The sequence below is a fragment of the Orycteropus afer genome, unplaced genomic scaffold (genome assembly GCF_000298275.1).
Source record: "Orycteropus afer afer isolate SDZICR_OR568_19922 unplaced genomic scaffold, OryAfe1.0 scaffold00045, whole genome shotgun sequence".
Lineage (NCBI taxonomy): Eukaryota > Metazoa > Chordata > Mammalia > Tubulidentata > Orycteropodidae > Orycteropus > Orycteropus afer.
The window spans coordinates 13,942,336-13,956,458 of record NW_006921632.1 but is presented as its reverse complement, the minus strand read 5'-3'; the positions used below and the strand labels follow the sequence as shown (position 1 = coordinate 13,956,458).

The 14,123-nt window shown below is 36.5% G+C and overlaps 1 protein-coding gene across 1 annotated transcript in view; it reads right to left on the bottom strand.

Annotated features, from left to right (window-relative positions):
* Window positions 1–14,123, bottom strand: part of GXYLT1 (glucoside xylosyltransferase 1) — a 75,230-nt gene that overhangs the window by 10,262 nt on the left and 50,845 nt on the right. Inside the window, exons 6-7 of the mRNA XM_042780549.1 lie at window positions 5,595–5,718; window positions 5,106–5,278 (exon numbers count right to left, since the gene is read on the bottom strand). Of these exons, the coding sequence (XP_042636483.1) occupies window positions 5,106–5,278; window positions 5,595–5,718 (297 nt within the window). The remainder of the gene's footprint in view (window positions 1–5,105; window positions 5,279–5,594; window positions 5,719–14,123) is intronic.

Sequence of the window (14,123 nt, the reverse complement as noted above, 5' to 3'; positions counted from 1 at the left end):
ACCAACCACTCAGGAGAGGATCAAATCTGGAGATCCTGGATAGAGTGGGAGGGAAAACGTGGAATATAATCCAAAAAGTCAATAATGACCAGAATTACTGGTCAGATGAAATCTGGTGAGACTCCCAATACTATGACCCTGGAATACATTCTGCGCCTGGAATAAAACTCACCCCCAGGGGCAGGCTCTCAGTCCAATAATTAACAAGATGTACATGCAGACCACTCAACCCAGGATGATGCACCCACATACTCTATGGTAGTACATCCCTTAGAGCAATAGACCATGGGACACCAGAGGACCAACATTCAAACTGAGGAAATGCAGGACAAACAGAAGTGCATAAATATGAGAGGCACAGGGGGAGGGTTGCAGGGTAGGGAGGGGAGGAGACTAGGTTAGGGTTGGACGTGGTGAATGGGGAATGAAACTAAATGTATGCGTTACACTGAATGTAAAACAAGATCTTAAAATAAAAAAAAAAATACACAGTCTAATAAAGTTTGATCTCTAGTGTAAAAAAAAAAAAAAAGATTTACTGTCTTGGAAACCCAATGGGGGTCACTATGAGTTGAAATCAATTCAATGCCAGTGGGTTTGGTTATGGTTTATAAAGCCTTTGTAATAAAAAGAGTGTGGTACTAGTACATAAACAGACAGATTCATGAAACAATTTAATATTTTGTCCACAGAACCCTTCAATATCGCAACTCAAGGCTTGAATTTTTTTTCTTCACTTAATTCCAGAACACTTAATTGGACTCATGGGAAACCTGTACAAAGACCAAGACGTAGTTGTTTGAACAGGACAAGGGGATAATTCATGGCTTAAAATCAGGAAAGGTGTGTGTCAGGGTTGTATCCTTTCACCATACTTATTAAATCTGTATGCTGAGCAAACAGTAAAAGAGAAGTTGGACTACTGAAGAAAAATGCAGCATCAGGATTGGAGGAAGACTCATTAACAACCTAAAATACACAGACCACACAGCCTTGTTCGCTGAAAGTGAGGAAGACTTGAAGCACTTACTGACAAAGATCAGACACTACAGCCTTCAGTATGGATTATACCTCAACATAAAGAAAACTAAAATCCTCACAACTGGACCAATAAGCAACATCATCATGATAAATGGAGACAAGACTGAAATCATTAAGGATTTCCTTTTCCTTGGATTCACAGTCAACATGCACAGCAGCAGCAGTAAAGAAATCAGATACCATATTGCATTGGGCAAATCAGCTTCAGAGGACCTCTTTAAAGTGTTAAAGAGCAAAGATGTCACTTTGAAGACTAAAGTGTACCTAATCAAACCATGATATTTTCAATAGTCTCATATGCATGTGAAAGTTGGACAATGAATAAGAAAGACCAAAGAAAACTGATGCATTTGAGTTGTAGTATTAGTGAATAATATTGAAAATATCATGGACTGCCAGAAGAACAAACAAATCTGTCTTGGAGGAAGTGCAAGAATGCTCCTTAGAGGTGAGAATGGCCAGACTTTGTCTCTCAATGTGGTGTAGTAAATTACATGGTATGGCTTTTCTAGCCATAGTCTTTGTAACTCCCTCTTTGCCATGAGCAACTGAGTAGCTGGTTGTTAAAGTCATCCACCTGGGGCAGCACAAAGTAATCTTCTGGGAAAGTTTACATACAATTCTGATGTTGAAATTGGTTGTTTCCACACTGCCAGGCTCAAAATGAGTCCTTCTAGAGGTAGAAGGAATATCTCTCTGACCACCGGTTGAGACAGATGCACTGCTGAGAGAGAAACTGCCGGCTGAGAGAGACTGAGCATGTTTCTGAACTTCAATTATAGCCTGTTGCTTCCCTAACAAAGCCCATAATCTGTGCATTGTGTGGCCACTGCAGCGAATTATCAAACCCAGCAGAGAGGTGGTAGGTGCCGTGATAGGGACAGGTGGTGTTAAGGTTAGTAAGAGAGCTGGAGGGTGGCAGCATGTCTGGACTCAAGAACAGGCCTTGGGCTGCTGATGGTGATTCTGTCTTCTCTTGTGTAGTTAGAAGAAGTCAAAAGATGCCCCCTCCTTGCCCCTTTAGCACTCATACTTTGATCATGTTATCAGAAGGGACTAGTCCCTGGAGAAGGCTATCATGCTTGGTAAAACAGAGGGTCAGAGAAAAAGGGAAAGACTCTCAACAAGATGGATTGGAACAGTAGCTGCTACAATGGGCTCAAGCATGGCACAGAACTGGGTAGTGTTTCAATCTGTTCAACATATGGTCGCTATGAGCTGAAACCAACTTGATGGCGCCTAACAACAACAAAAAAAACTATGTAAGCATTTATCCAACAATCTCACTTGTAGGAATTTACCCTAAGGATAAAACAAATAAAAAAAACAGTTGCCATGATTTGATTCTGCCTCATGGTGACCCCATATGTTTCAGAGTACAAATGCCCACAGGTTTCATGGCTGTGACCTTTCAGAAGCAGGTCACTACACCTTTCTTCTCAGGAGTCTCTAGGTGGGTTTGAACCTCAAACCTTTCACTTAGCAGCTCAGCGCTTAACTATTTGCATCACCTAAAGATTTGAGATTCAAACCCACTTCGAGGCTCCTGAGAAGAAAGGTGTGGTGGTGGTATGTGCATCACCTAGAGATTCCAAAGGACCTCTAGTGGCCTAGTGTCTAAGGCATTTGACTGCTAACCAGAAGGCTGGAGTTCAAACCCACCAGCCACTCTGCGGAAGGAAGATGGGGCAATCTACTTCTGTAAAGATTTACCACCTTGGAAACCCAAAGGGGGTCACTATGAGTCAGAATCGACTTGATGGCAGTGAGTTTGGTTTTTTTTGGGGGGGGGACTCCTACCCTGAAGATTCATCTCCAAAAACACATATGGTGAGGTCATTCACTGCAGCTATTCACTGAATTATAAATAATTCCAAAATACTGTAAACTACTGAAATGTCCAAAAATAAGACATTGGTTGAATAAACTCTGGTACCTCACAAAATCATCATACAGCAATATGAACACATACATCTCTCCTCTTATGATAGAAACAAGAAACAGACGAGGACAAAGCAGAAAACAATGAAGTTGCTAATCTACATTTTGGGGAGGAGGTATGGAGTGGAAAGACCATTGGAAGCACTGACACTTCTAAGTAAACCATAGTTTTGACTTTTTAAAGTATATTAATATTCTGTTGTTGTTATTAGTTGCCACTGAGTGGATTTTGACTCATGGCAACTACATGTGTGTGAAGCACGGCTCCATCGAGTTTTTAAGGCTATGACCTTCCACAAGCAGATCTCCAAGCCCATCTTCTGAAGTGCCTCTGGGTGAGTTCAAATCACCAACCTAGCAGTTGAGCTATGAGTTGAGAGCTTAATTGCATCACCCAGGGACCCTGCTATTAGTATTTTCTACATACCAAAAAATAAAATTAAATCAACAAGGAAAGGAGAAAAAACAAACTGAAAACACCCTGAAACAAATGAACCCAACTATATTTTAAATGAATATAATAACCACATTGAAGGGAAGAAAAAAATTATTAATCCAAGTAATTTCTGAACACAGTACTGAGAATACACCCTCAATCTGGGGCTAAAGGAGGAGAGAGGGTAAAAACTGGAAGCAAATTCTGAATTCCTGTTAGTAAACTGTGGTCATCTAGAGGGATGAAGGGGTAGGAGGTCACGGTATGAATGAGGCATTTCTGAAATTATTTAAGTATATTTTATGATTTCAGTAAATGAGGAAATGTTGATGTTAGGAGCCAGGATTCTAACTGTAAATGAAAGGAGATCAAAATATACAGTAGCAGAAGGTTAGGAGGACAGATTGAAATTTGAGGCATCAGTGTAAACACATTTCATGTGTGGATGTTTATATTAGGACCTGTTTATATTTCCTAACTCTGTCACTGAATGAGACTAGAAGTAAAGACACTCTTATGATAATAAGTACATTTAGCACACAGAGCCCACTGGAAGAAATGAACACTCTTTGAACAAATGGTCAACTTAAGGGCTAGGACAGGGAAGGTGTAAGATGAGCTCAGAATATATTTCTGGGACAGAAAGTAAGGAGATACAAACACACACACACATACACACACACACACAAAACCATGGGGACATGTCAAAAGGGCACAGGAAGCAGCCAAAAGGGGTTCCCACTGGGAAAATCTAGAATAACTTCCATAATTAAAAGAGAATAATGAATTATATAAATCATAAAAAAAAAAAAAACCAGCAATGTTTTCAAGCAGATAATTAATAAATATGGAAGAATGAAAAGCTCTTCCTTACAGTAGAATGCTGAGTGGCAAGTGATATGTATGGAAGTTCCAGAGATGGACAGTCTTCAGTTTGCAACTACTATAGTAAAGATGGGCGCAAGCAAGAATCACTAAGGGATGCTAAATTTAGGAGGGAAATTCTGATAAGGAGCAGGATCTACGCATGGTTTTAAAACACCTACCCATAGACTTCTTATAAGGGGAAAAAATAACTATGTAAGCTGGGAAATTAGACAACTTGTTGACTTGGAGATCAAAATCATCACCACCAATGAAGGGCAGATAGACAAAGGTGACTATGAATGTGATACATGGAGAGGGACACAAAATCCCTTATATAATATTCTGACCAGGAACATGTAAAGTGAGCCTAAGGAAACATCAGACAAGCCAGAATAAAAAATAAAAGGGAGGGGCTCTAACAGCATCAGTGTCACAAAAGACAAAGAAAGGCTAAGAAACCATTCTAGATCAAAGGATCTAGACTAAAGAGACATGGATGGTAGACTAAAGTATTAATCTAAAGTATCAACATTCAATTTCCTGAAATTGTGGTTAAGAACAAACTGCCCTAATTCTTAGGAGACCAAGAAGTTTTCAGGAGTAAAAGGGCATGAAACATGCAAATAACCCTCAAATGATTGAGGAAAAAAACTAATGTATGTATATATAGTGAGAATCAATAAAACAAATAGTGTAAAATGGTAATAATTGATGAACTTGGGTAAAGAATACATGGAAATTCTTTGCACTATTCTTCCAAGTTCTCTGAAAACTTGTATTTCCATATATAAAACATAAAGTGAAAAAAGCAAATGCTTACATTTCTCAGTGCTTCATAAACAGCTCTAAATGCTGGTTGCTTATCATCATGGTAAACACCCCTGTTACCATGAAGAATAAAGATACCTTCTTCTTCTGCTTCTTGGCAATTGCTTCCATATATACAGTGATCCGGTCGGTAATTCCACTGACATGGAAAAACAAAGAGGCTTTCTATGTAAAGAAAGGGAAAAAAAAGAAAAATATGAAGCAAATTCCTTTAATCCCACAGAATTAACATTCTGCCATAATTTTAGTTTAAAACTACCACTCTTACAAGATTAAAATAATTAAAACAATGTTTGGCATTTAGATCTCTTCCAACTAAATCATATTGAAGAAAATTTTTATTTTATCTTAAACATAAATGGTGATAAATAATGTATATCAAAAACAAATAGTGTATAGTGTTTTTTCATTTCTGACTAAATGCTGTTATTATTACTATTATTATTTTAATGCAAAGGATAAAAGGAGAATACATGATTACCTGGATTATGAAAAAACATGATATTCAATAAATCTTGGTCACCCCATGTGATGTTTAGTTTATATTTTTTAAGCAATGGCATAAGTATATCTCCCCATCGTAGTCGTGCAGTTGTCATATCATTCTGTTGATAAATACATTAGAATAATTATCAGATTTCCAGGTTTAAAATGACAGCATAAAGACAGTTCTTCATTCTTTCCTTAACAATCATTGTGTAATTCTTTTTGTTAGAAAATTAAATGACAAGTGTAACCCTAAATATGAGGAAGGCTGTCCAGTAGGAGTGAGGAATACACCAAAAGAAGATAACTGCAGCAGCATGTAGAAGTAACAGAACTAATACAAGTCAGGAAAGAATGAGAAAGTAGGAGGTAATTCAAGCACTATGACTGTGACATCTTAAAATGCAGATAATTTTAGTACACGTCAAAGCTGAAAATTCAATCTGTTAACATATAAATAAAAAGTGCTTAACGCAGTATCTGACATAGGGTACACTGTCGCTGTTGTGTGCCATCAAGTGGATTCTGACTCACAGTGACCCTGTGTGACCAGAGTAGAACTGCCCTAGAGGGTATGTTAAGCCATAATCTTTACAGGAGCAGATCTCCAGGTCTCTTCTCCTGTGGAGGTGCTGATGGTTTTGAACTTACAACCTTCCAGCGAACAGCCAAACTCTTAACTACTGCACCATCAGGGGTCCTTATATAGTACATACTCAGTGTTAATTATTAATATTGCTACCATCAATGCTATTATTATTATTATTATTAGGTAATATATTATTGAGAACTCTGGTGGTGTAGTGCCCAAGGCATTTGACTGCTAATCAGAAGTTGGTGGTTCAAACCCACCAGCCACTCCTCAGAAGGACGATTAGGCGATCCATTTGCGTAGAGATACCACCTCAGAAACCCAAGGAGGGGTCGCCATGAGTCAATTCAACTTGACGGCAGTTAGTCAGAAGAGATCAATTAAAATTGATAAGTTAAAAAGATATATACGTATAAAGGTAAAAACAAAAAACAATATGCTAGGCAAAAATCAAGTCATGGGTGGGAAACATGGAGTACGTAAGTAGAAATGCATTAATTTTGTGTCTGTTTATAGTATGTAATTCTCATAGAGAACTGTCTTCTTTATAATGTTGGATTCTCCTATCCAAAAAATTACTGTCTTTCTATTTTAGTCTTTATTTGTCCTGATTTTTAAAGATTTTTTTTCATATATATCTTGCCAATTTCTTTCAAGTTTGTTCCTAGGTATATTATCTGCTTTACTAATATTTTAACCATAAAAAAAAAAAAAAACCTCACTGCCATCAGGTCGATTCCGACTCATAGCGACCCCCTTTGGGATTCTGAGGCAGTAAATCTTTACAGAAGTAGACTGCCTAGTCTTCCTTCCACGAAGTGGCTGGTGGGTTTGAACCGCCAACCTTCTGGTTAGCAGTCAAATGCCTTAGGCACTACGCCACGAGAGCTCCTTGTTTTAATCATGGTCTTCCATTTTATCTTCTAAAGAGTTGTTATTTGCACATTAGAAAATTCAAACAAGGGACTCCTAAAAAGGCACCATGAATGGCACACTCAGATTTGTTAGGGAAAATGACTAAGTCAAGCTTATCAGGGTATATGCAGTCCAACAAACTCTCACATCCCATGCAAAGGTGAGTTAAGGCTGGGCATGTTCAAGAAGCATTACAGGTTGTGGTCCAGGAAAGAGACCCTGCCACTCATACAAGGTTGAAAGGAGGGCAAGGATTCACCCAACCCATTTTGATTATTTCAAGCTTTTCTACCAGAATTACCACCTTGCTAACAAGACAACCATCATAAACTTAGGTCTCAATTACCTGGGAAATCTGCATATCAACTCTTTGTTTTCAACAGGAGGCCCTACAATGCTACTAACAATGAACCTTGGGTTAGCCAGCTGACAAACTAGTTTGTCTCTCCTTAGAAAAATAATGATTTCTGTATTTTAATTTTTTCCTCAGTCACATTAACATAAATTCTTCCTGTTTATAGTCTTTTTTTAACAGTTTCTTTTGAGTTTTCCAGATATACAGACATGTCAATTGCACATAATGATAATTTACTATTCCCTGGGGAAAGATTTCATTTTTGGTAAAGCAGAGGGTCAATGAAAAAGGTAAAGACCCTCAACGAGGGGAATCTATGTAGGAGATCCTGGATAGAGTGGGAGAACAATGTGGAACAAAATGCAAAATCATAAAAAGAAAAAAAAAAAGGGACCAGGTTTGCTGGTCTGACAGAGCCTGGTGGAACCCCTGAGACTATGGCCCACAGCTGCCCTTCATGGCTGGAATTGAACCCACTCCTGTGGCTTCTAGCCAAACAAAAGACAGGCATATGAGCTGAACATAAAGATTAGATAGATATACTCCTTGTAGATATCAATCATGGGAGAATAGAAGGGCTGTGTATGCATAAGGAGACAGCTGTGGGGGACAGGAGTGCTTGGGAGGGAAGAAGGTAACTAAGGGGAGGAAGTGGGAGGGGAACCGTTACATTGTGGGAAATTGTAATCAATGTCATGAGATAAAGTGTATGTGAACTACTGCATGGAAAATGAATTAGCTGTGTAAACCTTCACCCAAATTAAAATTAAAAAAAATAAAAATAAAAAAGACCTTCAATGAGATGGACTGACACAGTGGCTACAACAATGGGCTCAAGTATAGAAAAGATTGTGAGGATGGTGCACTACTGGGCAGTGTCTCAGTCTGTTATACTTAGAGTTGCTATGAGTCAGAGCCAACTTGATGGCACCTAACACCACACTTCAGAAGGGACCATTCCCTGGAGAAGGATGTCACGCTTGCTAGGGTGGAGGGTCAACAAAAGAGGGGGAGGATGAAAGAGGGGGGAGGCCTTCAACGAGATGGATTGACACAGTGGCTGCGATGATGGGCTCAAGTATAGCAGAGATCATGAAGCTGGCACGGGATCGGGCAGTGTTTCGTTCTGCTGTGCATGGGGTCGCTATGAGTCGGAGATGACTTGACAGCACCTAACAACAACAACAACAAACAACACACTTCATGTTTTATAACAGTATTGACTCATGACAGACTGGCAATTAAAAATATGACTGACCTTTCTCCATAGATTGAGAAACATTATTATAACTTACTGTATTCTACAATGCAGCTCCACAGAAACAGTTCTACGCTGTCACATGGAATTGCTATGCGTAGAAATTAACTCAACACCACCTAACAGCAACAACGTAACTGTATCCTTGGGTAAGATTTCTCAGAATGGAGTAAACAACACAGTAATTATAAAATAAATTATAAACAAAAATCTGTAAAATAACTGAACTAAGCTCTGTTGTTACTGTTGTGTGCCACAGAGTCAATTCCAAGTCATTGCAATCCTGCAGGAAAGGGTAGAACTATTTCATAAGCTTTCCAAGGCTGTCATCTTTATGGAAGTAGACTGCCACATCTTTCTTCCAGAGTGGCTGGTGGCTTCCAACTGCAACTTTTTTTTTTTTAGAATGACCTTTGAACTAAGTCACTGAGAATGTTAACTAAATGTTCGTAGGATTTGAAAAAGGAAAATTTAAATTGTATACAAAGATCAGCAATACATTCAACACACAGACCTGGTGAGGATCCTTACATAATACCATATTCAGGCTTCACCAAAATATACTTGTTGTTGTTGTTATGTGTCGTCAAGTTGGACGTGACTCATAACAACCCCTCCTTGGGTTTCCGAGGCAGTATCACTACAGAAGTAGATTGCCCAATCTTCCTTCCGAGGAGTGGCTGGTGGGTTTGAACTGCCAGCCTTCTGGTTAGCAGTCAAATGTCTTAGACACTACATCACCAGAAAGAAAAATCAAAGAAAGATCAAATTATAAGGCCTAATGCTGTCACAGGAAAAATTCGAAAGAGAAAAAACTTACGTAACTTTAAGGACAGTCCTACTAGAAAATATTGGACAAGAAGAAATAACATTGGCATTATTTGCTAATGATATAACCTAGAAAATCTAAGACAACCAATGAAAAAGTAAGAGAAATTAGTTTAATAAAGAGGCATTATATTGAGCGACAATGCCCCAAGTTAACTTAGGATTCGTGACATGAGATGGTGGCTATGCTAAGGTCTGAGGCTAAACTCCATTTTGAATCAAAAGTAACCCCTACATTAGAAATAAGCCTGTCATTTCTGTAGCTCTCCATTGTTCCCTGAGAAAATTACTTTGTAAACTATTCCAGAAATCAATGTACTTTGTTAGTTTACAGGTATTGTTTGTGCCCAGGAAACCAGGTCCAAAAGAATTCTCAGAATAGATCCCTACTCAAAACAAACTTTAGAATTACACATGTCCTTCTTACAGTCACAGAAAGGGGGTCTCATGATTTTTTCTCAGGCCAGAGGTACCCAATTTAATGATTATGTGGTAACTTTGAAAAATAACTTTAGAAACATGTAATCTCCTACCAGGAGATGTATCATCACCTAACTTAGTAACCATTACCTAAATGTCAATCAATCACTAAATTTTTATTGAATTTCATTGTATTCTCTTATATAAACTCTCTGAACTATCTCCTCCTTGGATCACTTAGTTCAGAGTCCTCTGGATTTTGTGATTTCCAATTTGCAAATTGCCTTACCCCTCAACAAAAGCTCTTTGCTTTTAATTTCAACCAGACTCTGCCATCTTTTCTCTACAACAACATAGAAGATTTCAAGCCAGTAAGTGTAGAAAAACCACCAAAGAGAGAATGTACAAAAGATATGGAAAACCATTCACAAGAGGAAACAGAAATGGCTACCAAATACACAAAAAGATTTTTAACCATTTATAACACAGTCAAGAAAAGACAAATTAAAATACGAGATATTTCTCAGTCATATAACTATATATTCGTACTAGGATATACATACAATAAAAACAAATCATCCATTCTCTACAGTATCATACAGACATTAAAAATAATGTGGTAGATTATTTCTACTGGCATAAAATCAGCCAGTTACATATTTACAAAGTGAAAACAGCTAGCTGAAGAATCCTTGTGTAAAAGAGTTCTACATGTAAGTGTTAATATATACCTGTTTCAAAATTAATTTTTAGAAGAATCTAATGAATAAATAGTAAAGTTATAGTGGTTATTTGAGGCAAAGGAATGGGACTGGGGAGAGTCATATATAATGGGTAGACTTGTTTTTTCACTCTACATACTACGAATTCTTTGATTTTTTTACAAGCATACATTTTTGTAATTTTTAAAACAGAAAAATATAGTTCTAATTTAGTACTTTTAGCAAACCTACCATCCAAATGCATATTCAATAAGATCAATTTGTTTCATTCTAGAATTATGTTTGCTTTTGAAAATGGATGGATTCACTAACAGCCTATCCTGTACATCAATTTAAAATTTACAGGTAGCTATTCTGGTGCAAACAGTTAATGCATTTGGCTGTTAAACAAAAGGAAGCTGCAAAGAAGTTCCAGTCCACCCAAAGACTCCTCGGAAGAAAGGCCTACTCTAACACTTGCAACAGCCATGAGTTAGAATCCACTCAAAGGTAACTGCCATTTACACTATGCTCCAACAGTGTGAGAACTAGAAACTTGTCAATTCCCAAATATTATAACACCTTGAAAAGCTTTACAACATATGGTAAGATGTTTATTGATATTACTCTGCTCTCATGAGCTATCTACATAACATAATAAAAGTCCTCCATCACATGTAGGTTTCAAACATGTAAGAACAACCATCACATCCATCTCATATAAACCATTCTCTTTTTCAAAATTTCTGAATAATTCATCAATGGCATGGTTTCTAAAATTTATATTTGAGTTGCCCTTTGCTAGCTATTATCTACTGAGTTGCTACTTTATACTGAACATCATGATAAAAATTCTGAATATAAAGTTGTACAAAAGACATGGCCCTGTTCTCCACAGGTGGGAAAAATAGACAAGAAATACTTTACAAAGCAGTATATGGTGGGACATGGACAGAGTATAATAAACATACAATGAAAATTCTTAACATGTCTTACTTATATTCATTTTTCTCTAATTAATAGAAAAAGCTTAAGAAATAAGAGGAATCCAATACTGTAAATAGAATCATAACAGAAAATACAAAGTAATAGCTTAACCACCTTATATCATTGTCTATTAAATATTATAAGATAAAAAGAATCAAAAGTAGAATCTTTAGTATTTTTAATTTTTTAATACATATAACACATCAGGTCTGAACTGAACAGTCATGAATGGTAGAGACTGGGTAACAGAAAAGCAAATCTTCAGAAGAAGTTAAGACTTTCGATGGGAGCAGCACAGTGAAGAGATTATGAATAAAATGATGACACTATCACAGAAAGCAAACTTGTCATTTTTCACTCTATGCTCTCAGATATTTTAAAGGTATATTTTCATAAGATTTAAGTTAGAGTAAAAATTTCTAATATCAAATCATTACATTTTAGAACAAGTGAAATTAAGAATTTAAAATATGATCTTTACCCTAAAGGTGTAGTCTTTTAGTTTTCATGTGATAAGAACAATGGGGCAACTTGCCTGGATCGGTATGAAACAGTTTGGAGAGTGATTACAAGTAACTGAGTATTATCACAAGTGAGCTAAAATTTAAGATCTTTTGCAGAAATTGTAGAAATAACAGAAAAAAAAATAAGGCAATGTTTGCTATAGATACACTGGGAAGTAATAAGGAAAAACAAAGATCTATGAGAAAAAGAGCTCAAAATCAATTTTTACAGATACATCCCAGTAACTATCAATATAACAATATTTGTAAACAAAACAAATCTGAATGCATTCCCACTGGGCAAGAATAACGTTTTCTGTAACAAAGGAATAAGGTGCAGAGTAAATTATACATACTCAATCAATATGCAGGTAGTCCCTGACTTATAACATATTTGAGTTATGACAAACTGCATTTACGACTGTCAGTTTTTGTGGAGTTTTCTGTACATCTTACCATTAGTAATATGTATTATATGTAATGTTGCAGCACGTAATTTCTCAGATGTAATGCTGTCAACTCTCAAAGACAAATACAGATCAGATTTACAGACAATGATAATAAAAGGCAATAATAATGAAAAGAAAAAAGCGAGAGATTCAACTTATGTCAGAAACCATTTATGACAGAGTAGTCATTGGAACAGAACACTATCATAAGTCAGGGACTACCGATACAATCAATCCTTTCATATTTTTCTTCATTAAAGTCAGTAATACACAGAAGAAAACAAAAGTTCGCAAATTTAAAATTCACTTCAATCCCTATATCTACATTTCTAGCTGGCTTTGAACATGTCATAACCAAAAAGAAAAGAGGAGAGGAATGAAGCGTTAAAGCATTTAAAAATTAAATTTTTGAATGTAACAGTTTGGAAAAAAAAAATTACATTTAAATTACATTTAAAGGGAGGTTAAAAAACAAAAGTCTATTTGAGCTATAGAGACATATTTGGAATTTTCTTTTTAAATCAAAAATGGTGCTATACTAAATTATCTCTAGGGTCCTCTGCAACACTAAGCTTCTCATAATTCTATGAATTTCAAATGCAGGCTTACTGAGAAGACCTTTTATTCCTTACAGATAATCTTACAGCACCATCTTCTGGTATAAAATTACTGTGCATAGTCTAACAATGAGAAAATGCAGAAATTTCACATTATTACAACCGGTTTATTTAGTAAATTTTATGTAAATGAAATTAAAAAAAATTCAAGGTATAACAAATTAGCTAACTAAAAATACATGTTCACTGGTAAGCAAAAGCAGAACCTCTTTTCAGCACTGGTCTCATCATTCATACATCCAGTTGTGGGAAACATAACTGAACTAAAATCAAGATTTTGAACAGTTCAGAAAATAGAAAGGCTCAAGAAACTTGATTTACTAGATCCACAGAAGATCACTAGATACGAACTGTCAGACTTCTAAGACTGAAATGTCAACACAGAGTGGTGATGGATGCAGCCTGACTACTGCCTATGCCAAAGATAAAACAGAACAACTCTAAATGAGGCAAAGATTTCAGTCAGACTTTTAGAAAGGAGTAATAAATAATAGTGTAAATTCTGTTCCACCAGAAGTCATAAGAAAAATAACTGACAAATATATACACGTACATACATATATCCTCATATCATAAAAAATATTCCTTAATATTTAATTTAGTCCTAACTAGATATAAAGAGATAAACAGCAAGTCTACATCCCTATAGAGAAAGCCAATGGTGGGTGTTCCAGAAGTTAGTTATTAAAACTGATTACTAGGAGTTCCAGCAAGATGGCAGACTAGGCAGAAAGACTGCGCAGACCCTCTTCAACAAAGAAAAGGGAAACCAATTTACACAGACACAGAAGATAATCTTGGACCCCTGGGCCTTGAAGGGAAGGATATAGAAGTGGACTAAACAACTAGCAAAAAAAAATTTGCATGAAAATACCAAAAAATGAGACATATGGAGCTGC